This window comes from Lepidochelys kempii, chromosome 1, assembly GCF_965140265.1.
Source record: "Lepidochelys kempii isolate rLepKem1 chromosome 1, rLepKem1.hap2, whole genome shotgun sequence".
Classification (NCBI taxonomy): domain Eukaryota; kingdom Metazoa; phylum Chordata; order Testudines; family Cheloniidae; genus Lepidochelys; species Lepidochelys kempii.
This window is the reverse complement of record NC_133256.1, coordinates 163534015-163556778: the sequence shown is the minus strand read 5'-3', so window position 1 is coordinate 163556778 and position 22764 is coordinate 163534015. Positions and strand designations below refer to the sequence as shown.

The window sequence follows — 22764 nt, the reverse complement described above, 5'->3', positions numbered from 1 at the left end:
CCCCTGCAGGCTACCAGCCAATCAGGCACTCACTCAGGCTCTCACACTGCCCTCCCAGCAAACACACACTCGGATACTCACCAATCCCAGGCAAACTCCTGCTGTGTGCTGCTCTGCTGTTCCCCGCTGCTCAGCCGCCGCTCAGCAGGTTCGCGAAGCTCTGGTCCACTCTCCGCAATGGTACCCGTGGAGAGAACATGAAAGCGGTTAGTTACCTTCTGCGGAAGTTCTGCGGAAAAGGACCTAGGGGTGACAGTGGACAAGAAGCTGGATATGAGTCAGCAGTGTGCCCTTCTTGCCAAGAAGGCCAATGGCATTTTGGGATGTATAAGTAGGGGCATAGCGAGCAGATCGAGGGACGTGATCGTCCCCCTCTATTTGACATTAGTGAGGCCTCATCTGGAGTACTGTGTCCAGTTTTGGGCCCCACACTTCAAGAAGGATGTGGATAAATTGGAGAGAGTCCAGCGAAGGGCAACAAAAATGATTAGGGGTCTGGAACACATGACTTATGAGGAGAGGCTGAGGGAACTGGGATTGTTTAGCCTGCGGAAGAGAAGAATGAGGGGGGATTTGATAGCTGCTTTCAACTACCTGAGAGGTGGTTCCAGAGAGGATGGTTCTAGACTATTCTCAGTGGTAGAAGAGGACAGGACAAGGAGTAATGGTCTCAAGTTGCAGTGGGGGAGGTTTAGGTTGGATATTAGGAAAAACTTTTTCACTAGGAGGGTGGTGAAACACTGGAATGCGTTACCTAGGGAGGTGGTAGAATCTCCTTCCTTAGAAGTTTTTAAGGTCAGGCTTGACAAAGCCCTGGCTGGGATGATTTAATTGGGGATTGGTCCCGCCTTGAGCAGGGGGTTGGACTAGATGACCTCCGGAGGTATCTTCCAACCCTGATATTATGTGATTCTATGTAAAGTGATCACTCTCCTTACAATGTGTATGATAATCAAGGTGGGCCATTTCCAGCACAAATCCAGGTTTTCTCCCCCCCAACACTCTCCTCCCACTCTCCTGTTGGTAATAGCTTTTCTAAAGTGATCACTCTCCTTACAATGACAGGTTTCAGAGTAACAGCCGTGTTAGTCTGTATTCGCAAAAAGAAAAGGAGTACTTGTGGCACCTTAGAGACTAACCAATTTATTTGAGCATGAGCTTTCGTGAGCTACAGCTCACTTCATCGGATGCATACCGTGGAAACTGCAGCAGACTTTATATACACACAGAGAACATGAAACAATACCTCCTCCCACCCCACTCTCCTGCTGGTAATAGCTTATCTAAAGTGATCATCTAGTTGGGCTATTTCCAGCACAAATCCAGGTTTTCTCACCCTCCACCCCCCCCACACACACAAACTCACTCTCCTGCTGGTAATAGCCCATCCAAAGTGACAACTCTCTACACAATGTGCATGATAATCAAGTTGGGCCATTTCCAGCACAAATCCAGGTTCTCTCACCCCCCTCCAAAAAACACACACACAAACTCACTCTCCTGCTGGTAATAGCTCATCCAAAGTGACCACTCTCCCTACAATGTGCATGGTAATCAAGGTGGGCCATTTCCAGCACAAATCCAGGCTTTCTCACCCCCCCCCTTTTTTTTTCCCCGGGGACACACACACACAAACTCACTCTCCTGCTGGCAATAGCTCATCCAAACTGACCACTCTCCAAGTTTAAATCCAAGTTTAACCAGAACGTCGGGGGGGGTGGTAGGAAAAAACAAGAGGAAATAGGCTACCTTGCATAATGACTTAGCCACTCCCAGTCTCTATTTAAGCCTAAATTAATAGTATGCAATTTGCAAATGAATTCCAATTCAGCAGTTTCTCGCTGGAGTCTGGATTTGAAGTTTTTTTGTTTTAAGATAGCAACCTTCATGTCTGTGATTGCGTGACCAGAGAGATTGAAGTGTTCTCCGACTGGTTTATGAATGTTATAATTCTTGACATCTGATTTGTGTCCATTTATTCTTTTACGTAGAGACTGTCCAGTTTGACCAATGTACATGGCAGAGGGGCATTGCTGGCACATGATGGCATATATCACGTTGGTGGATGTGCAGGTGAACAAGCCTCTGATAGTGTGGCTGATGGTATTAGGCCCTGTGATGGTGTCCCCTGAATAGATATGTGGGCACAATTGGCAACGGGCTTTGTTGCAAGGATAAGTTCCTGTGTTAGTGGTTCTGTTGTGTGGTATGTGGTTGTTGGTGAGTATTTGCTTCAGGTTGCGGGGCTGTCTGTAGGCAAGGACTGGCCTGTCTCCCAAGATTTGTGAGAGTGTTGGGTCATCCTTTAGGATAGGTTGTAGATCCTTAATAATGCGTTGGAGGGGTTTTAGTTGGGGGCTGAAGGTGACGGCTAGTGGCGTTCTGTTATTTTCTTTGTTAGGCCTGTCCTGTAGTAGGTAACTTCTGGGAACTCTTCTGGCTCTATCAATCTGTTTCTTTACTTCTGCAGGTGGGTATTGTAGTTGTAAGAAAGCTTGACAGAGAACTTGTAGGTGTTTGTCTCTGTCTGAGGGGTTGGAGCAAATGCGGTTGTATCGCAGAGCTTGGCTGTAGACGATGGATCGTGTGGTGTGGTCAGGGTGAAAGCTGGAGGCATGCAGGTAGGAATAGCGGTCAGTAGGTTTCCGGTATAGGGTGGTGTTTATGTGACCATTGTTTATTAGCACTGTAGTGTCCAGGAAGTGGATCTCTTGTGTGGACTGGACTAGGCTGAGGTTGGTGGTGGGATGGAAATTGTTGAAATCATGGTGGAATTCCTCAAGGGCTTCTTTTCCATGGGTCCAGATGATGATGTCATCAATATAGCGCAAGTAGAGTAGGGGCTTTAGGGGACGAGAGCTGAGGAAGCGTTGTTCTAAATCAGCCATAAAAATTTTGGCATACTGTGGGGCCATGCGGGTACCCATAGCAGTGCCGCTGATCTGAAGGTATACATTGTCCCCAAATGTGAAATAGTTATGGGTAAGGGCAAAGTCACAAAGTTCAGCCACCAGGTTATCCGTGACATTATTGGGGATACTGTTCCTGACGGCTTGTAGTCCATCTTTGTGTGGAATGTTGGTGTAGAGGGCTTCTACATCCATAGTGGCCAGGATGGTGTTATCAGGAAGATCACCGATGGATTGTAGTTTCCTCAGGAAGTCAGTGGTGTCTCGAAGGTAGCTGGGAGTGCTGGTAGCGTCGGGCCTGAGGAGGGAGTCTACATAGCCAGACAATCCTGCTGTCAGGATGCCAATGCCTGAGATGATGGGGCGCCCAGGATTTCCAGGTTTATGGATCTTGGGTAGTAGATAGAATATCCCAGGTCGGGGTTCCAGGGGTGTGTCTGTGCGGATTTGATCTTGTGCTTTTTCAGGAAGTTTCTTGAGCAAATGCTGTAGTTGCTTTTGGTAACTCTCAGTGGGATCATAGGGTAATGGCTTGTAGAAACTCGTGTTGGAGAGCTGCCGAGTAGCCTCTTGTTCATATTCCGACCTATTCATGATGACAACAGCACCTCCTTTGTCAGCCTTTGGATGAGATATTACCAGCAGGAGAGTGAGTTTGTGTGTGTATGGGGTGGGAGGGTGAGAAAACCTGGATTTGTGCTGGAAATAGCCCAACTAGATGATCACTTTAGATAAGCTATTACCAGCAGGAGAGTGGGGTGGGAGGAGGTATTGTCTCATGTTCTCTGTGTGTATATAAAGTCTGCTGCAGTTTCCACGGTATGCATCCGATGAAGTGAGCTGTAGCTCACGAAAGCTCATGCTCAAATAAATTGGTTAGTCTCTAAGGTGCCACAAGTACTCCTTTTCTTTCTCCTTACAATGTGTATGATAATCAAGGTGGGCCATTTCCAGCACAAATCCAGGGTTTAACAAGAACGTCGGGGGGGGGGGTAGGAAAAAACATGGGGAAATAGGCTTGAATAGAGACTGGGAGTGGCTAAGTCATTATACAAGGTAACCTACGTTAATTGTATCCAATTTGCAAATGAATTCCAATTCAGCAGTCTCTCGCTGGAGTCTGGATTTGAAGTTTTTTCTGTTGTAATATCGCAACTTTCATGTCTATAATTGCATGACCAGAGAGATTGAAGTGTTCCCCGACTGGTTTATGAATGTTATAATTCTTGACATCTGATTTGTGTCCATTTATTCTTTTACGTAGAGACTGTCCAGTTTGACCAAGGTACATGGCTGAGGGGCATTGCTGGCACATGATGGCATATATCACATTGGTAGATGTGCAGGTGAACGAGCCTCTGATAGTGTGACTGATGTTATTAGGCCCTTTGGTGTCCCCTGAATAGATAGGTGGGCACAGTTGGCAACGGGCTTTGTTGCAATTATAGGTTCCTGGGTTAGTGGTTCTGTTGTGTGGTATGTGGTTGCTGGTGAGTATTCACTTCAGGTTGGGGGGCTGTCTGTAGGCAAGGACTGGCCTGTCTCCCAAGATTTGTGAAAGTGTTGGGTCATCCTTCAGGATAGGTTGTAGATCCTTGATAATGCGTTGGAGGGGTTTTAGTTGGGGGCTGAAGATGACGGCTAGTGACGTTCTGTTATTTTCTTTGTTAGGCCTGTCCTGTAGTAGGTGACTTCTGGGAACTCTTCTGGCTCTATCAATCTGTTTCTTCACTTCCGCAGGTGGGTATTGTAGTTGTAAGAAAGCTTGACAGAGAACTTGTAGGTGTTCGTCTCTGTCTGAGGGGTTGGAGCAAATGCGGTTGTATCGCAGAGCTTGGCTGTAGACAATGGATCGTGTGGTGTGGTCAGGGTGAAAGCTGGAGGCCTGTAGGTAGGAATAGCGGTCAGTAGGTTTCCGGTATAGGGTGGTGTTTATGTGACCATTGTTTATTAGCACTGTAGTGTCCAGGAAGTGGATCTCTTGTGTGGACTGGTCCAGGCTGAGTTTGATGGTGGGATGGAAATTGTTGAAATCATGGTGGAATTCCTCAAGAGCTTATTTTCCATGGGTCCAGATGATGATGATGTCATCAATATAGCGGAAGTAGAGTAGGGGCATTAGGGGACGAGAGCTGAGGAAGTGTTGTTCTAAGTCAGCCATAAAAATGTTGGGATATTGTGGGGCCATGCGGGTACCCATAGCAGTGCCGCAGATTTGAAGGTATACATTGTCCCCAAATGTAAAATAGTTATGGGTGAGGACAAAGTCACAAAGTTCAGCCTCCAGGTTAGCCGTGACATTATCGGGGATAGTGTTCTTGATGGCTTGTAGTCCATCTTTGTGTGGAATGTTGGTGTAGAGGGCTTCTACATCCATAGTGGCCAGGATGGTGTTATCAGGAAGATCACCGATGGATTGTAGTTTCCTCAGGAAGTCAGTGGTGTCTCGAAGGTAGCTGGGAGTGCTGGTAGCGTCGGGCCTGAGGAGGGAGTCTACATAGCCAGACAATCCTGCTGTCAGGATGCCAATGCCTGAGATGATGGGGCGCCCAGGATTTCCAGTTTTATGGATCTTGGTTAGTAGATAGAATATCCCAGGTCGAGGTTCCAGGGGTGTGTCTGTGCGGGTTTGATCTTGTGCTTTTTCAGAGTTTCTTGAGCAAATGCTGTAGTTGCTTTTGGTAACTCTCAGTGGGATCAGAGGGTAATGGCTTTTAGAAAGTGGTGTTGGAGAGTTGCCGAGCAGCCTCTTGTTCATATTCCGACCTATTCATGATGACGACAGCACCTCCTTTGTCAGCCTTTTTGATTATGAGGTCAGAATTGTTTCTGAGGCTCTGGATAGCATTGTGTTCTGCATGGCTGAGGTTATGGGGCAAGTGATGCTGCTTTTCCACAAATTCAGCTCGTGCACGTCTGCAGAAGCACTCTATGTAGAAGTCCAGTCTGCTGTCTCGACCTTCAGGAGGAGTCCACTCAGAATCCTTCTTTTTGTAGTGTTGGTAGGGAGGTCTCTGTGGATTAGTATGTTGTTCAGAGGTGTGTTGGAAATATTCCTTGAGTCGGAGATGTCGAAAATAGGATTCTAGGTCACCACAGAACTGTATCATGTTCGTGGGGGTGGAGGGGCAGAAGGAGGGGCCCAGAGATAGGACAGCTGCTTCTGCTGGGCTAAGAGTATAGTTAGATAGGTTAACAATATTGCTGGGTGGGTTGAGGGAACCATTGCTGTGGCCCCTTGTGGCATGTAGTAGTTTAGAAAGTTTAGTGTCCTTTTTCTTTTGTAGAGAAGCAAAGTTTGTGTTGTAAATGGCTTGTCTAGTTTTAGTAAAGTCCAGCCACAGGGAAGTTTGTGTGGAAGGTTGTTTTTTTATGAGAGTATCCATTTTTGAGAGCTCATTCTTTATCTTTCCCTGTTTGCTGTAGAGGATGTTGATCAGGTGGTTCCGCAGTTTCTTTGAGAGCGTGTGGCACAAGCTGTCAGCATAGTCTGTGTGGTATGTAGATTGTAATGGATTTTTTACCTTCAGTCCTTTTGGTACGATGCACATCTGTTTGCATTTGGAAAGGAAGATGATGTCTGTCTGTATCTGTACAAGTTTTTTCATGCAGTTGATAGATTTCCACTCCATACAGCTAAATGCAGGGCCTTGCATAATGACAGGTTTCAGAGTAACAGCCGCGTTAGTCTGTATTCGCAAAAAGAAAAGGAGTACTTGTGGCACCTTAGAGACTAACCAATTCATTTGAGCATAAGCTTTCGTGAACTACAGCTCACTTCATCGGATGCATACTGTAGAAAATACAGTTGGGGTGTTGGGGGGGGGGGGAGAGAACCTGGATTTGTGCTGGAAAAGGCCCACCCTGATTATCATACACATTGTAAGGAGAGTGATCACTTTACATAAGCTATTACCAGCAGGAGAGTGTGGTGGGGGAAGAGAAAACCTTTTGTAGTGGTAAACACCCATTTTTTCATGATTTGTGTGTATAAAAACAAACATCTTCTGTATTTTCCACAGTATGCATCCGATGAAGTGAGCTGTAGCTCACGAAAGCTTATGCTCAAATAAATTGGTTAGTCTCTAAGGTGCCACAAGTACTCCTTTTCTTTTTGCTATTTGAACTCTCAGTTGATTAGTGTCTCAACTCTTACTGTTTTGAGTTCTTCCTATCTGGTTCATCATATAGTTTTTTTTTTTGTTTGTTTTTAAAGTATTCTGTACAGCATATGTCTGGTTGCTTGTGACAAATATATTTGTATTCCCAGTAGAGTAGCAAAGGACAAAAAGACTTCAGGGAAGTTAATCAAACTCTTGGTTTACACACCAATATATAGGACTATAGGAGACATTTGAACTCGGTAGCTGGCAGAAATGGACAGCCCTAACGAATTAGGCTATGTAGCAAGTTTACTTTGCTTTTTAACTTTTTCCAGGAGCAGTTCTGTTCCTTCTAGCAAAAACCCCATCTTCGTTATAATCTACAAAGTTCCTGTCCTCTTGCCTACAACTTGTCGGGGGGGGAGGGGGGAGGTTCTCTTTCCTACAATAAGGTTCCCTCAAACCTCTAACATTCTCAGTCTGATTATAAGTATCTTGTATTTTAACGATCTTTGGGCTACTTTACACTGGCAGCGGCATCGCTTTAACGTGACTTGTGTAGTCATGGCAGAGCGCCAGGAGAGAGGTCTCCCAGCGCTCTAAAAAAACCCACCTCCACGAGGGGCATAGCTATCAGTGCTGAGAGCCCAGCGCTGGTGTACTGTCTACACTGGCATTTTACAGTGCTGAAACTTGCTGCGCTCGGGGGGGTGTAGACAAGCCCTTTGCTCATACAGCAGGAGATATTGATTTCTTATCTCAATTTCTGGCAGTTAAGTAACTGTTGTTTCAGGGAGGCCCTCATCATGGCGAGGTTGTGGGAGGAGGAGGAGGAGGACGAGATGAGCTATAGCTTACCCTCTCAAAAAAAGCATATTTCCTCCGTTAGTCCTGGTTGGTTTTGCTCATCTCATCTCTTCATTCTGGCTGTTGGGAACTACTTACTTAGCTGCCATGTCACTGCCCCAACAGAGCCTTTATAACTAACAGCGGAAGCTATATCATACTAGCAACTTTATAAGTAATGACTGAAACATACATACTCAGTTCTGAGGATACTACTGATTAGTCTTTAGAAATCTCAGCTGGTTAACCAGGCTGATTAGAGTCCCAGAGAGTTAGGCAGATCTTACATCCAGCTGCTGAACAGCAGGCAACATTCATCTGGAATATTTGAGTGAACTTCCCTGGGTGAGGAGTGAGAGATAAAGGCATCAGGGGGCCAGTCTCTCTAGCAAGTGCTCTTGCCTCTGGAATTCTCTTCCACTAGAAGTATGCGTACTAGCTGGGCCACATTCAAGAAGTGCTCCAGTTTCTAACTGTAAATTCCAGAGCCCTTAGCATACAGAGATGGCTTTCTCATTCCTCTCTGTAAGTTTGTAGTGCCAGATTTTTGACTGGTGTCAATCAGCATTTTTCCTAGCCAAACAGGAAAAAAAAGCTTGGTTAGTTTTGAACCAAAACTGAATTAGGTAGTTTGTTTTTTCTCATTGTAATGAAAAACAGAAAATTTTGTTCAAGTCAAATGAAATGTTTTGAATGTCAGTTGACGTCTTTAAATTTTTTGTTTTCAGAAAAGGTTTTCAGCAGAAATTACTTGCCAGATTTGACCTGAATTCACAAATAGTTTTGGTGCCCCGAAAAAGACAGTTTTGGGGTGGATTTATCATTTGCAGAGCCAGGTTACATGGAAGACAATGGAGCTAGGCTGATTTGCACTTGCTGAAAATCTGGCCCATAGCATTATGGAGGGCTGGGAGTTTCCCTGTGCTTGGCAAAATATTGCTTGTCATCTCAGCGATGTTCAATATGCTTTGAGAGTACACTGATGGCACTGATATAGCAACAAATTGGCTTCAGCTCCTGTCTTACAAATTTTCTCAGCTTTGCCTCTAGTCATGTGGGCACAGTGTTTACCTGCTCAGTTATTGAACTTCATTAATTATTGCCAATCCAGGAAGGTCCTTTTGATGACCCTTAATTTACTTACATAAATGCTTTCCTTGCTGCTGATTTAATTGGAAATAAACTCAGAGTTTAACTAGACTGTCTAGCCTCCCAGCTGGGCATCTGATCATAGTATTGTGTTGCCATGTCCATGGCCTATGATCAAAATATATGTTTTATTTTTAGTTTGAAATAATCCTAAAATGTTTGTACTGGAGTTAGAATAACTTTTATTCTCTCTAAGGAAAGCAACATAATATAACTCTTAATTTATAATTGCTGAAATCATTAACATGCATTTACTTGTTTTGTTTTGGTTCCCAGTTGCAGGAGCTAGTGTTGTCCCTCTTCATCCCCTCCTGCCCTCCCCACCCCCTGCTGTGCACTGTTTTCTTAAACAGTCCACTTTTTGTTTCTTCATTTGATGTACTGTAAAGTCAGAGACTACTCTACATGAAAGCCTATTCAAAAACTGGCCCCAATGTTTTATACTTGAATGCTATTGTTTAACTGAAAAACTCATTTGTATACTCAGCTATAATGGTGTTTAGTACAGAGCATGAATTTAAAGAGCAATTTATTATAGGACTAGCTGAAGTACAAATTTGTTGACTAAGTCATTTGGATCCCTGTGGTGCTGTGTGCAGTACCATGTCACTTTAATTTGTGCAATTTAGCAAATTTTCTATAGAATTACACTAATCCTTTCTTTCAGCTTACTGTACTATAGTTCCTTCATGGAGTAAAACATAACTTAGAAAATCACAATTTTATCATTCAAAGGAAGAAATAGAGATGTTTTCAGTTTGTTCTTTAAATGGTGGCTTAGTAACCCTGGTTCTGCTCTGCAGAATTCCTCTTCAAATGGGAATCAGATGATTCTTGAGTTTCTTGGTATATGTGGGTTTTTTCTTTGTTTGTGGGAGACTTCACAAGGTCATAATTTAAAAACATAATTGTAAATCCTGCTTATTTGTAGGGCACTGGCTGACATGAACAATGATGGGAGGATGGACCAGATGGAATTTTCTATTGCTATGAAACTTATCAAACTAAAACTACAAGGTTATCAGCTCCCCTCTGTACTCCCTTCTGCCATGAAGCAGCCTCCTATTGCTGTTCCTGGTGCACCAGGGTTTGGTAAGAGCAAAATTTTTTTCTAGTTCTGTGGTATGATAACCTCTATAAAAGTTTTGTTTGGGGGGTTTATATTTTGATTTATTTCAATTTCTAAAATTGAAAAAGGTACTACTTAAAATCAAAACGATATATAGTTTTAAAACAGCCTAATGAGCCTGGCTCCTTAGCATCCAGGCATAATCAATAACAAGTCAGTGTCCTACTCCATTGCAGACCCTGCTCTGCTCCCTCTGTACTCTCACCATCACCAAATATTAGGAAAAGCAGATGAGCCCTGCACCATGCTGTGAAGATCAACAGAGCTGGGCTGTTTCAGACCAAGGGGAGTGAGTGAATTCCGAAGTTGGGGGCCTTCAGTGAGACCACCTTGCTGGCAGTTTCCTTAGGTCTTCATTAATGGGTTCCAGCTCTAACACCTCTGCCACAGTTACAATCAGCGATCTCGATTTAATTTAACCAAAATAGTGTGGAGCAGTCCACACCTGTTTGCCTATGCAAAGAGTGACATTAATAGTAGTAGCCAGAGTGGCTACTGCTGCTCTTGTAACTTGTAACTGGTATTGCTGAAGTGGTCATGACTCCAAAGAAAGGATTGGGTAACATAGGATTGAAATAGATGGCATAAAATAAATGGGTGGGTAAAAACCTGGGTCCTAATGCTTAACATGTTGAGTTTCTTCTGCATTCTGGTGTTGAGAGCCACTTTACATGTAACCTTTAGTTTGCAACATCTCCTGGTATTTAGATGCCTGGTAATTGTGATCACCATAAAGAGTGAATTAAATAAATAATGTATTTGGTAAGTGTTGCACCAAAACTCTCACCTTTTAAAACCTGTATATCTGCTAATTAGTTATTTTTCTCCCCCCTCCCTTCCCCCAAACTTTTGCTGTTTGGTTTATAAAACTTTATCTCGGGCCCTAATGGTTGAGTGAAGTTCAAAAGAACAAATATTGGACTTAAGGAAGAAAAAGCATAAAAGATTGAAATTAAATTATGAAGCAAGAAATCCAGCAAATAATTAGGTTTTCTTTTCCTCGCCCACTGTAGACATGCTCCCAGCTGTGTGCATGCAGCCTCACCTCTTTCCCCAGTGGAATCGCTGAATCTCCTTGACCGCCACTTGTCATTTGTGCAGCTGTGCTCATACCTAAAATATCTTCTTACTGTGCTTTACCCTATTAGCTTTGCATTGCTTTGTTTTGGCAGTAGGCTGTGAGCAGTTCTGAAACTCATTCTTTTTGGACGGTGGCTAAATGTAGATTTTCAGTTCTCTACCCACTAGTGTTTGACAGTGTTGCTCTTTAGCTAGCACACAGTGAACAATTTTCTAAAGGCAGGTTTCAGAGTAGCAGCCGTGTTAGTCTGTATCCGCCAAAAGAACAGGAGGACTTGTGGCACCTTAGAGACTAATAAATTTCTTTAAGCATAAGCTTTCGTGAGCTACAGCTCACTTCATCGGATGCATGCAGTGGAAAATACAGTGGGGAGATTTTATATACACAGAGAACATGAAACAGTGGATGTTACCATACACACTGTAACAAGAGTGATCAGGTAAGGTGAGCTATTACCAGCAGGAGAGGGAAAAAACCTTTTGTAGTGATAATCAAGATGGGCCATTTCCAGCAGTTGACAAGAACGTGTGAGGAACAGTGGGGGGAGGGGTGGAAATAATCATGGGGAAATAGTTTTACTTTGTGTAATGACACATCCACTCCCAGTCTTTATTCAAGCCTAATGTAATGTCCAGTTTGCAAATTAATTCCAATTCAGCAGTCTCTCGTTGGAGTCTGTTTTTGAAATTGGAGTCTTTTTTTGTTGAAGAATGGCCACTTTTAGGTCTGTAATTGAGTAACCAGAGAGATTGAAGTGTTCTCCGACTGGTTTTTGAATGTTATAGTTCTTGACGTCTGATTTGTGTCCATTTATTCTTTTACGTAGAGACTGTCCGGTTTGGCCAATGTACATGGCAGAGGGGCATTGCTGGCACATGATGGCATATATCACACTGGTAGATGTGCAGGTGAACAAGCCTCTGATAGTGTGGCTGATGTGATTAGGCCCTATGATGGTGTCCCCTGAATAGATATGTAGACACAGTTGGCAACAGGCTTTGTTGCAAGGATAGGTTCCTGTGTTAGTGGTTCTGTTGTGTGGTGTGTGGTTGCTGGTGAGCATTTGCTTCAGATTGGGGGCGCTGTCTGTAAGCAAGGACTGGCCTGTCTCCCAAGATCTGTGAGAGTGTTAGGTCGTCCTTCAGGATAGGTTGTAGATTCTGGATGATGTGCTGGAGAGGTTTTAGTTGGGGGCTGAAGGTGACGGCTGGTGGCGTTCTGTTATTTTCTTTGTTGGGCCTGTCCTGTAGTAGGTGACTTCTGGGTACTCTTCTGGCTCTATCAATCTGTTTCTTCACTTCCGCAGGTGGGTATTGTAGTTGTAAGAACGCTTGATAGAGATCTTGTAGTTGTTTGTCTCTGAGGGGTTGCAGCAAATGCGGTTGTATCGTAGAGCTTGGCTGTAGAAAATGGATCGTGTGATTTGGTCTGGATGAAAGCTGGAGGCATGCAGGTAAATATAGCGGTCAGTAGGTTTCCGGTATAGGGTGGTGGTTATGTGACCATCGCTTATTAGCACCGTAGTGTCCAGGAAGTGGATCTCTTGTGTGGACTGGTCCAGGCTGAGTTTGATGGTGGGATGGAAATTGTTGAAATTATGGTGGAATTCCTCAAGGGCTTCTTTTCCATGGGTCCAGATGATGAAGATGTCATCAATATAGCGCAAGTAGGGGCGTTAGGGGATGAGAGCTGAGGAAGTGTTATTCTAAGTCAGCCATAAAAATGTTGGGATACTGTGGGGCCATGCGGGTACCCATAGCAGTGCCGCTGGTTTGAAGGTATACATTGTCCCCAAATGAGAAATAGTTATGGGTAAGGACAAAGTCACAAAGTTCAGCCTCCAGGTTTGCCATGAAATTATCGGGGATACTGTTCCTGACGACTTGTAGTCCATCTTTGTGTGGAATGTTGGTGTAGAGGGCTTCTACATCCATAGTGGTCAGGATGGTGTTATCAGGAAGATCACCGATGGATTGTAGTTTCCTCCGGAAGTCAGTGGTGTCTCCAAGATAGCTAGGAATGCTGGTAGCGTAGGGCCTGAGGAGGAAGTCTACATAGCCAGACAATCCTGCTGTCAGGGTGCCAATGCCTGAGATGATGGGGCATCCAGGATTTCCAGGTTTATGGATCTTTATGGATTATGGATGTTTGGAGTTCTAGGGGTGTGTCTGTGCAGATTTGTTCTTGTGCTTTTTCAGGGAGTTTCTTGAGCAGATGGTGTAGTTTCATTTGGTAACCCTCAGTGGGATCAGAGGGTAATAGCTTGTAGAATGTGGTGTTGGAGAGCTGCCTAGCAGCCTTTTGTTCATATTCCGACCTATTCATGATGACGACAGCACCTCCTTTGTCAGCCTTTTTGATTATGAGGTCAGAGTTGTTTCTGAGGCTGTGGATAGCATTGTGTTCTGCATGGCTGAGGTTATGGGGCAAGTGATGCTGTTTTTCCACAATTTCAGCCTGTGCATGTCGGCGGAAGCACTCTATGTAGAAGTCCAGTCTGTTGATTTGACCTTCAGGAGGAGTCCACTCAGAATCCTTCTTTTTGTAGTGTTGGTAGGGAGGTCTCTGTGGGTTAGTATGTTGTTCAGAGGTGTGTTGGAAATATTCTTTGAGTCGGAGACGTCGAAAATAGGATTCTAGGTCACCACAAAACTGTATCATGTTCGTGGGGGTGGAGGGGCAGAAGGAGAGGCTCCGAGATAGTGTGTATGGTAACACCCATTGTTTTGTGTTTTCTGTGTATATAAAATCTCCCCACTGTATTTTCCACTGCATGCATCTGACGAAGTGAGGGGTAGTTCACGAAAGCTTACGCTCAGATAAATTTGTTAGTCTCTAATATGCCACAAATTTTCTAAAGCAAACTCTTTTATATTTCTTTGGTTAGCATTGCAGTCACATAATCCTGTAATATACATACACTATAAAATATTATGTTCTTCTCCCTAAACCATTTCATGTTGCCATTACTAACTAAGAGCTTGGTAACCCTGGAGTTTTTCAGAGTCTTTATCCTCACTTCAACCTGCTGTCTAATTCTAGGTTTACTGCTGTATAACTCTGCAGTCTGCAAACTCCTTAAATTATTTTCTGATCCAAATGATTCTAAATTGGAAAAATGTCTACTTTTTCTTGTGTGCAGGTATTGGGGGCATTGTCAGCATGCCATCTCTTACAGCTGTAGCCCCAGTACCGATGGCGTCCATTCCAGTAGTAGGAATGTCTCCACCTTTAGTATCTTCTGTTCCTAAAGCAGCAGTGCCTCCCCTGGCTAATGGAGCTCCTGCTGTTATACAACCTCTGCCTGCTTTTGCTCATCCTGGTATGCTGCATACTGACACTATGTATTTACTTTTTTTCTGTTAAATTGTTGAGCAATTTTCTTTGTATCCAAAAAGAGAGAATATGGTATTAGTAACTGTTATTATTTTAAAGAATTGCTTTATTTAGGGAATACACTTAAATTGGGTCAATTCAAATAGGATTAAAAAAAACCTTAAACCTTCAGTAGAAGAAATCTAGGTTTATTATATTTTAAAACTACTTAGATTTTTTCAGATATTTCTATACACAATCCAACAATAACCATGAACAAAATGTTGGCACTCTAGTAAAAGTACAATTAAATTAGCTTGCCCATCATCCAGAATTGATACCTACAAATTGGTACTCCTTACCTATTTGTAACCATTAAGATAATACTGTTCTTTGGATTACTTTCAAAATACCAGAATATGCAGTATTCCAATTTTTATTTTATAAAGTAAGCTGCTCTTTTAATGTATCAACCAGATTTATATTAAGATTGCAAATACAGGAAGTCATGAAGGTGATGTGTGTTGTATTTTTTGTGGAGCGGAGGAGAGGTTACTAATTTATTTTTGTATTGGGAACATTGCCTAAAAAACCCCCAAACTGATTTTAAAATTATAATACTTGTTTTGTGGGGTTAGCAGTTAGTTGTCTATCATTATGAATTGTACAGATATGTTTCAAATTTACTTTTATGATTATTCTTACTATTACAGCCACATTGCCAAAGAGTTCTTCCTTTAGTAGATCTGGACCTGGGTCACAGTTAAACGCTAAACTGCAAAAGGCACAATCATTTGATGTGGCTAGGTAAGTTAGTGTGGAGTGTTTGTGCATGCACATGTGAAATATGCTCTAGCAGGCAGTACTGCCTTAGACTCGAATAGATTGATACCATCCTTCATTAAACTTAAGTTCTGTAAGTCAGAAAATCAAGTCTTGTCAAGTTATTACTTCAAAGGTTTTATAGAATATCTTCATTAAATGTGAAATACTAGATTAGTTACAAATCAGTGAAATACAGCATTTTTAACTGTTGTAAAAGTTTCAAGTCACATTACAACATGAGGCTTTTGAGTGTGTACAGAAAAGTACATGCCTAAAGTGAGCCTAATCTGGTTCGTTTCGTATCACTAGGCCACTCCTTTTGTGCTACAGAAAGATAACACTTACATTTTTCTTAGAAAATAGAGAAGTAGTTTCAGAAGTAAAATATTAAAATGTGGGAGTGCAGTCCAGAGACTAACTCTTTCTTGTAAGTTTTTTGGTTTTATATTTTTTGTTATATGTAAGAATTTATTAAAAGACTGGTCCAAGGAGACATAAAATATTGACTTAAAGAGAACTTTGATGGGGGAGGGAAGCTAATCGTTGCAATATAGTGTTGAGGACTGAACAGTTGTTCAAATCCCTGTGGATTTCAGGGAAGAAAATAATTACTGCTTCACATACCATTTTTAAGTGTTAAAATTTTGTTTGGCTTTTAATCTTAGCTCTCCAGGTAAATTGTGTTTGGAAGTTTCTTTTGTGTCAGTGTTAGATGCTAAATGTCACTATTATTTGTCTGTAAATGAGATTTAAAAATGCCTTGCAACTCAAACTTTTTTTTGTCTGAGTATTGTTGGGACCAGTGGAAGCAGTATGCTGTAATCCCCACACCGGGAGTGGAGTTTACCGCTTTCACCAGTGTGACGTAATAGTGATTAGCTCCATAGAGACTGAAATCCAGGACTCCTTAGGTAAAAGAACTGGATATTCCTTAAGACAGCTATCACAATGATAAGGCAAACTTCACCTCTGACTCTCTGGTCTCTTCTAGAGCTGGGTGGGATATGGTTTTCCTTTCCTGTAAAACCTTTGAGATTTCAAAAATTTTCCTGTTACATATTGGGATGAGCCTGAGACCTTTTGAAGTTTTGAGGTGAAGGAGAATAGGACAATGGGCAGACTATTCAGGGATCGATATCTCTGAATATCTCCTGTTGGAGCTGTTCCACTGTGTATAAAAAGTATTCACTGGGCCAGAGAGACACTAACTTTATAGTCCAGCGAATAGGGCAGCCGCTTGGGATGTGGGAGACCCAGATTAAAATCTGCACTCTGAGTCAGACAGAATGCCCTAATCATCATGCTGTTAGCTATTCTGAGGTGATCGGGTTCTCTCATTTTGATCAGAAATTCCATCATTTAAACAGAGATGGTTCTACAAAATTTTGATTTTGATGAATTGGCATTTTCTGATGAGAAAACATTTTTAGTAGGGCTGTCAATTAATTGCAGTTAATTTGTTTTGAGTTAATCTCTTGAGTTAACTCAATTCAAAAAAATTAATTATGATCACAGTTTTAATCACACCGTTAAACAATAGAATACCAATTTAAACTTATTTTAAATATTTTTGGATTTTTTTTATATTTTCAAATATATTGATTTCAATTACAACACAATACAAAGTGTACAGTGGTCACTTTATATTATATTTATTTGCACTGTAAAAGAAGATAAGAAATAGCATTTTCCAATTCACTTTATACAAGTACTATATTGCAATCTCTTTATCGTGAAAGTGCAATTTACAAATGTAGATTTGTTTGTTTGTTACATAACTGCACTCAAAAACAAAACGTAAAACTTTAGCACCTACAAGTCCACACTGCTGATGACTGGTTCTGCTTGATAACTATTCAAAGCAGTGCGGACTGATGCACGTTCATTTTTCATCATCTAAGTCAGACGCCACCAGGTTGACTTTCTTTTTTGATGGTTCAGGTTCTGTAGTTTTCCAAATCAGAGTGTTGCTCTTCTAAGACTTCTGACATCAGATTCCACACCTCATCCCTCTCAGATTTTAGAAGGCACTCCAGATTCTTAAACCTTGGGTAGAGTGCTGTAGCTCTCTTTAGAAATCTCATATTGGTACCATCTTTGTGTTTTTGTCAAGTCTGCAATGAAAGTGTTCGTAAAATGAACATCTGCTGGGTCGTCATCCAGGACTGCCATAACACGAAATATATGGCAGAATGCAGATAAAACCACGGAACAGGAGACATACAATTCTCCCCCAAGGAGTTCAGTTACAAATTTAATTAACGGATTTTTTTTTAAACGATAGTCATAATCATGGAAGCATGTCCTCTGGAATGGTGACCAAAGCATGAAGGGGCATACCAATGTTTAGCATGTAAACGGGGCATGTAAATACCTTGCAATGCCTGCTACAAAAGTGCCATGTGAATGCCTCTTCTCACTTTCAGGTGACATTGTAAATAAGAAACGGGCATCATTATTTCCCATAAATATGAACAAACTTGTTTGTCTGAGCAATTGGCTGAACAAGAAGTAGGACCGAGTGGACTTGTAGGCTCCAAAGTTTTACATAGATTTTTTTTTTTAAAAACTGCAATAAAAAATAAAACATTTGTAAGGTGCAAATATTTGTAAACAAAAATATAGTGACTACTGTATACTTTGTATTCCGTGTTGTTGTTGAAATCAATATATTTGAAAATGTAGAAAACATCCAAAAACATTTAAATAAAATGGTATTCTATTGTTTAACAGTGCGATTAAAGCTACGATTAATCATGATTAATTTTTTTAATCATTTGACAGCCCTAATTTTTAGAGTTCTAGCCTGAATCTGTTGACCTGTGCTGTAGTGCTTTTTCCCCACCATGGGCTCCAAAATGCAGCTTAGACATACCTTCTCAGACTTGAGCCCTGGGCTGCCGTTCTTTGTGATCAGTCATGATTATCTCAGCAGGCCTGACTTATCTTCAGTGCCTGCAGTACCGTTCCCTCTGGGAACAGTGACAGTGCTTTAAGAAGGCTATCTACCCACTGGTTACCAAAATATTACTCACTTAGAACCAAAATGTTTTAGAGAACAGATCTTAAAACAATAAACTATTCGCTATGTGTTGCTGCCTCTCTAAAGCTTAACATTGCAGGGAGCAGGAAAAGGTCCATTTTTCTTCAGACTCCCTCCATAGATCTGCTCTTTGCGTTAGCCTGTCCCCTTTGACACCCTCTCACAGCTGATACCTCCTCCAGTCTTCCCTTTTTGACTGTTCAGTGTTTATTTGGAGGATACTTGTCTAGATCCATTGTGTTGCTTTCCGGCTTGTTTTTCCCACAATCCCTTTTTAAGCTGCATTAGTACAGGAAAATCTTATAACTTGTTATACAATAACTTCACTGACCAGTTCACATACAGTGTTCATAAAATTATTATCTCTTAGTATTCTTAGATTATTACATAGCAGCTCCATATCAGTCACCACAGCCATCCAATACTGGGAATAAACAGGAATAGATTGCGGGGGGAGGACAAATGCATACAAATATGGTGGCTTTTCAGTGATCGATATTTTAAAAATCTTTTTAATTCACCTTTCATCACTTAAATTAAGACATTAATATTTTGTATTCCAGTGCAAAATGTAGAAGATGTACTTTAAGATTAAAAGGATCTCACTAGTTTAACAACTTCAATTTAAAATAAATATATATTGTGAGGAAAGGGGGAGGGGGGAGATAAGGGATGCAGACTGGCTCAGGCAATGTTAGAATGGAATATAAGAGTCACTACCAGTTTAGTGGTTTCAGCCCTTCTCAGCTCAGTAGGGAAAGTAGTTGCTATGCAATCTGTTCAGTGGCCTATGTGAAAGAAATTGGATTGTCTCAGTCCAATTCTTACTGTGTCCTAGCGTCCTGGCATGTTTTGGCAGACTTAATAGAGGACCATGGGTTAAATGGAGCTGAAGACTGAACTAACATTTCATTCCTATACCTGCTCTCTCCAGTTCTTAGTACTGAGACACATTGGCAGCTAGCATGGGGAAACTGTCTCTGCAAATAGCTGACCTATTTAAAAATACTTGTATTTTCCGTTAGCTCTGTTTGTTTCTTTTCAGCTCTGTTATCAGCCTCCGGTTGGTTGGTTGCTAGGCTGGAAAGACACCTGGTTAAGGTTAGCATAAGATGAGATGCTGTTTCTACCAACTACGTGGAGAGTTTCCCACCATACAATTGAACAAAGATTTTTGCATATTTTGGATCTTCCAAAGCACTGAGACTATTTACTTTTCTACCTTTCTGAAAAAGCAAAGCTATCTATGACAAGGATGAATATTTGGCCTAATTTGGGATAAGAAACATGCTTTTAAAATGCTGAACTGGGTAACTGTTCTCAACCACCACTTCAATAGTATGTAATCTTTTTGAAGTAAGAGCTGGGAAAAATTGTTGAAAGAACAAATTCAGATGTAAACCTTGAACTTCAATCTGTCCTCCTGTCGCTTGAAATATGAGTATTTTTTTCTCTCTCCTAATTCCAGTGTGCCTCCTGTAGCAGAATGGGCTGTTCCTCAGTCATCAAGACTGAAATATAGGCAGCTGTTCAATAGCCATGACAAAACTATGAGTGGACACTTAACAGGTATTAGAACAATTTTTATATTCTTTATTTTTTTGCTTCCATTTGATTGATCTTTGACAACTATGTGTCTGTTAATGTGGTGCTTGAATTATGGAAGGCGAGTGAAAGCAGAGTTCGCATCCTGAAATGAGTAACTTTCCAAATGGGGGGGAAAAGCTTATTTTCTATATTACTGTTTTCCATCCGCCCTTTAGTTACAACTGAGAGCAAACATATGATCATTTGTGAGTGGTTGCTACTTAGGGCTTGTCTACACAGGGAAGTTAGAATGCAGCAAACTAGGGTGTGAATTTATGGCACACTAGCTACTCTGCCCTGTCTCCCCAAGTGGACATTCTGACTGCACTAAAAGAGCCTGCACGAGAACGCATTTAGTGCGCAGAATGTTGACTTGGGGAAGATAGTGCAGAGTAGCTAGTGTACCGTAAATTCACACGCTAGTTTGCTGCATGTTAACTTCCCTGTGTAGACAGGCTCTTAGTAAAATGGGCGAGGGTTGGGGAAGGGAGTTCAAAAGCCATCTAATGCCCCTGTGTGACAGGCTTCAGTTGGTCCACTGAGCCACTCTGGGGGGGTGGAGAGTTACTGCCTCACCAGCAGGCCTTGATCACACCTTTCTGTCACTAGGGAATTAGCGGAGGGAGGTGTGCCGGCAAGACTCTGTGGCGCACCCCTCAGGCAGGGGAAGTGCCGGCAAGAGTCTGTGGCGTTGTCGGGATTCTGCTTCCCTAGGCGGGTTGGTTGGGGTAAGGGAACACAGGCCCACCCAACTCCACTGCATTCCAGCTCAGGGCCCTGACAATGGCGGGACCCGCTCCTCCCGCCACTGGGTGAGCGGGGAGCCATCCGCAACACACTGACCAAATAGACCCACCGCACTGTGCAGTTCTGCCCCTGGGCTACTTCCTACCCGGTCTCTTGAGCGGGTCCCTCTGGTCCCTCCAGCTCGTCAGGGTATTCAGCTGCTGGCAGCTCCAGCTCCCCCTCTGTGTCAGGCTCACACTGGCCTGGGTTACTGCCTGGCTCCTCCAGGTACTCGGCAGCTGGCAGTCCTGGTAGCCCCAGTCCTTCCTCCAGGTCAGGTTTCTCCTGGCCCAGGGTCTTCCCTAGCTCGGCAGCAGGGTCTGAAGGGAACAGCCAGCAGCCTGTATCTGTCTCCCTCCCTGGTGCTGCCCTGACTGGGCTAAGGGCCGCGCCCTTTGTACTTCCTGTTCCATCCCTCCCCTTTCAGGGGTTGGAGTAAGCTTGGTCTGGCCCCACCCACTCAGGTTGGGAGAGTGGCTCTTTACCCTCTGGTTCGGAGGGAAACCACCCTGGCTCCCTACACCCTGGTACAGGATTATGAGAGGTACTGGGCACCTGCAACTTCCATCAGCTTCTTGCTAATTTTTTTCCTCTCCTCACTCCTGCTTTCACACTGATTGATTTATTGTCAGGGTGATCCTTTCTGGCCTTAAACTCTAACTATGACTCTGAGATCCATGCCCCAGAACTTACTTAATTTTCTTTTTGAAACTTATCCTGCCGGTGTAGTTGGACAGAGCTCCTGATCTCCACTGACCACCCAAAAAGGAAAAGCCTTTGACAATTGTGGAATTCTTCTTGTCCCCATTACTCCTTGTTGACAACCTACCAAGTGGGTGAAAGTGTTGAGTAGTGATTAACACTATCAGCTGGCTGGTAGGCTGTCATGGCTTGTAGGCTGTCAAAGAGGAGCTTTTCTCTTCAGACCACACACACAGTTGCCTCTGCCCAAGAGAGAACCCACTCCAAATGGGGGGAGGCACTGAGCATATACAGGAGTCCTCCCTCACCCTTATGTCATCCCAAGAGTTTATTGCGAGGTATGAAATTGGTTGTGGCAAACTGTGACTCCTGCAAAGGGCATGGGTGGCTGGGTCAAGCTTTGTGTGCCCCTTTCATGAGAGACAGTTTCCTCATCATGATAGCAAACTGCCTGTGCAGTGGGAAAGGGTACATTAAATGTGGGATTATTAATCCTAGCAGCATTCCTTAATCTTAGATATTCTTTTAAAATAACTTCCCTCTTGTGCTCTGTGACAGTTTGTTCTGAGCAGTAGTATGTTCAGCTCTAACACATAGGGAACTGACATTTTTCAGGTTAGCCCATCAAAACTGAGTTCTGCTCCAGAATAATGTTCTCTGATTTTTTGTTTGTTTTGTTTCTTAACCCTTGTTCTAATTTGTTAGGTCCACAAGCAAGAACTATCCTTATGCAATCAAGTTTACCACAGGCTCAGTTGGCTACAATATGGTAAAGATAGTTCCTTTAATTTTTCTCAAATCAGAAACTGTACTTATCACTCTGGATTATACCCTTTTCCCCCCACCACCCCACTAACTTGTTAAATTTTGCAGTCTTTTTCTTTACACAAGATATACATTAAAAACTGCATACTTGTACACATTAACATTACTATTTAATAAAGGGCATTGTTAGAGGAATTAGATTAGTTGCCACTGAATTTTTCTAATGTCAGCTAATTCTTACAAAATATAAAAAATGGTTCATAAAAAGAACTCTTCGTTTATTTTACATTAGATACCTATGGTAATCCTCACCTTCTGTGTGGGTTGAAAACATAGCTGACATTTTTACTTGGTTTTGTCTTTAATTGTTTGTAAAAAAAACCACTTTGTTTCTCTTACCTGTAGTGAAATTATACCCCGGAACTTAATACAAAAAAGTATTCTTTTAAAATGTGTAGTAAAGAAAACTGTAGCCTCCTAAAGTTGTCCTTTATCCCTAGTTGTGTCCTGGCAGAAGTATTAAC

The 22764-nt window shown here is 42.4% G+C and overlaps 1 protein-coding gene across 9 annotated transcripts in view; it reads left to right on the top strand.

Moving 5' to 3' along the window:
- The window catches only part of ITSN1 (intersectin 1), a 222769-nt gene that overhangs the window by 59961 nt on the left and 140044 nt on the right, over positions 1-22764 (top strand). For 8 of the 9 annotated variants that reach the window (XM_073361581.1, XM_073361520.1, XM_073361526.1 and 5 more), the window contains 5 exons: positions 9939-10099; positions 14360-14539; positions 15246-15339; positions 19869-19969; positions 22181-22244. In XM_073361581.1, the coding sequence (XP_073217682.1) occupies positions 9939-10099; positions 14360-14539; positions 15246-15339; positions 19869-19969; positions 22181-22244 (600 nt within the window). The remainder of the gene's footprint in view (positions 1-9938; positions 10100-14359; positions 14540-15245; positions 15340-19868; positions 19970-22180; positions 22245-22764) is intronic. The other variant, XM_073361573.1, reaches the window with a different exon arrangement.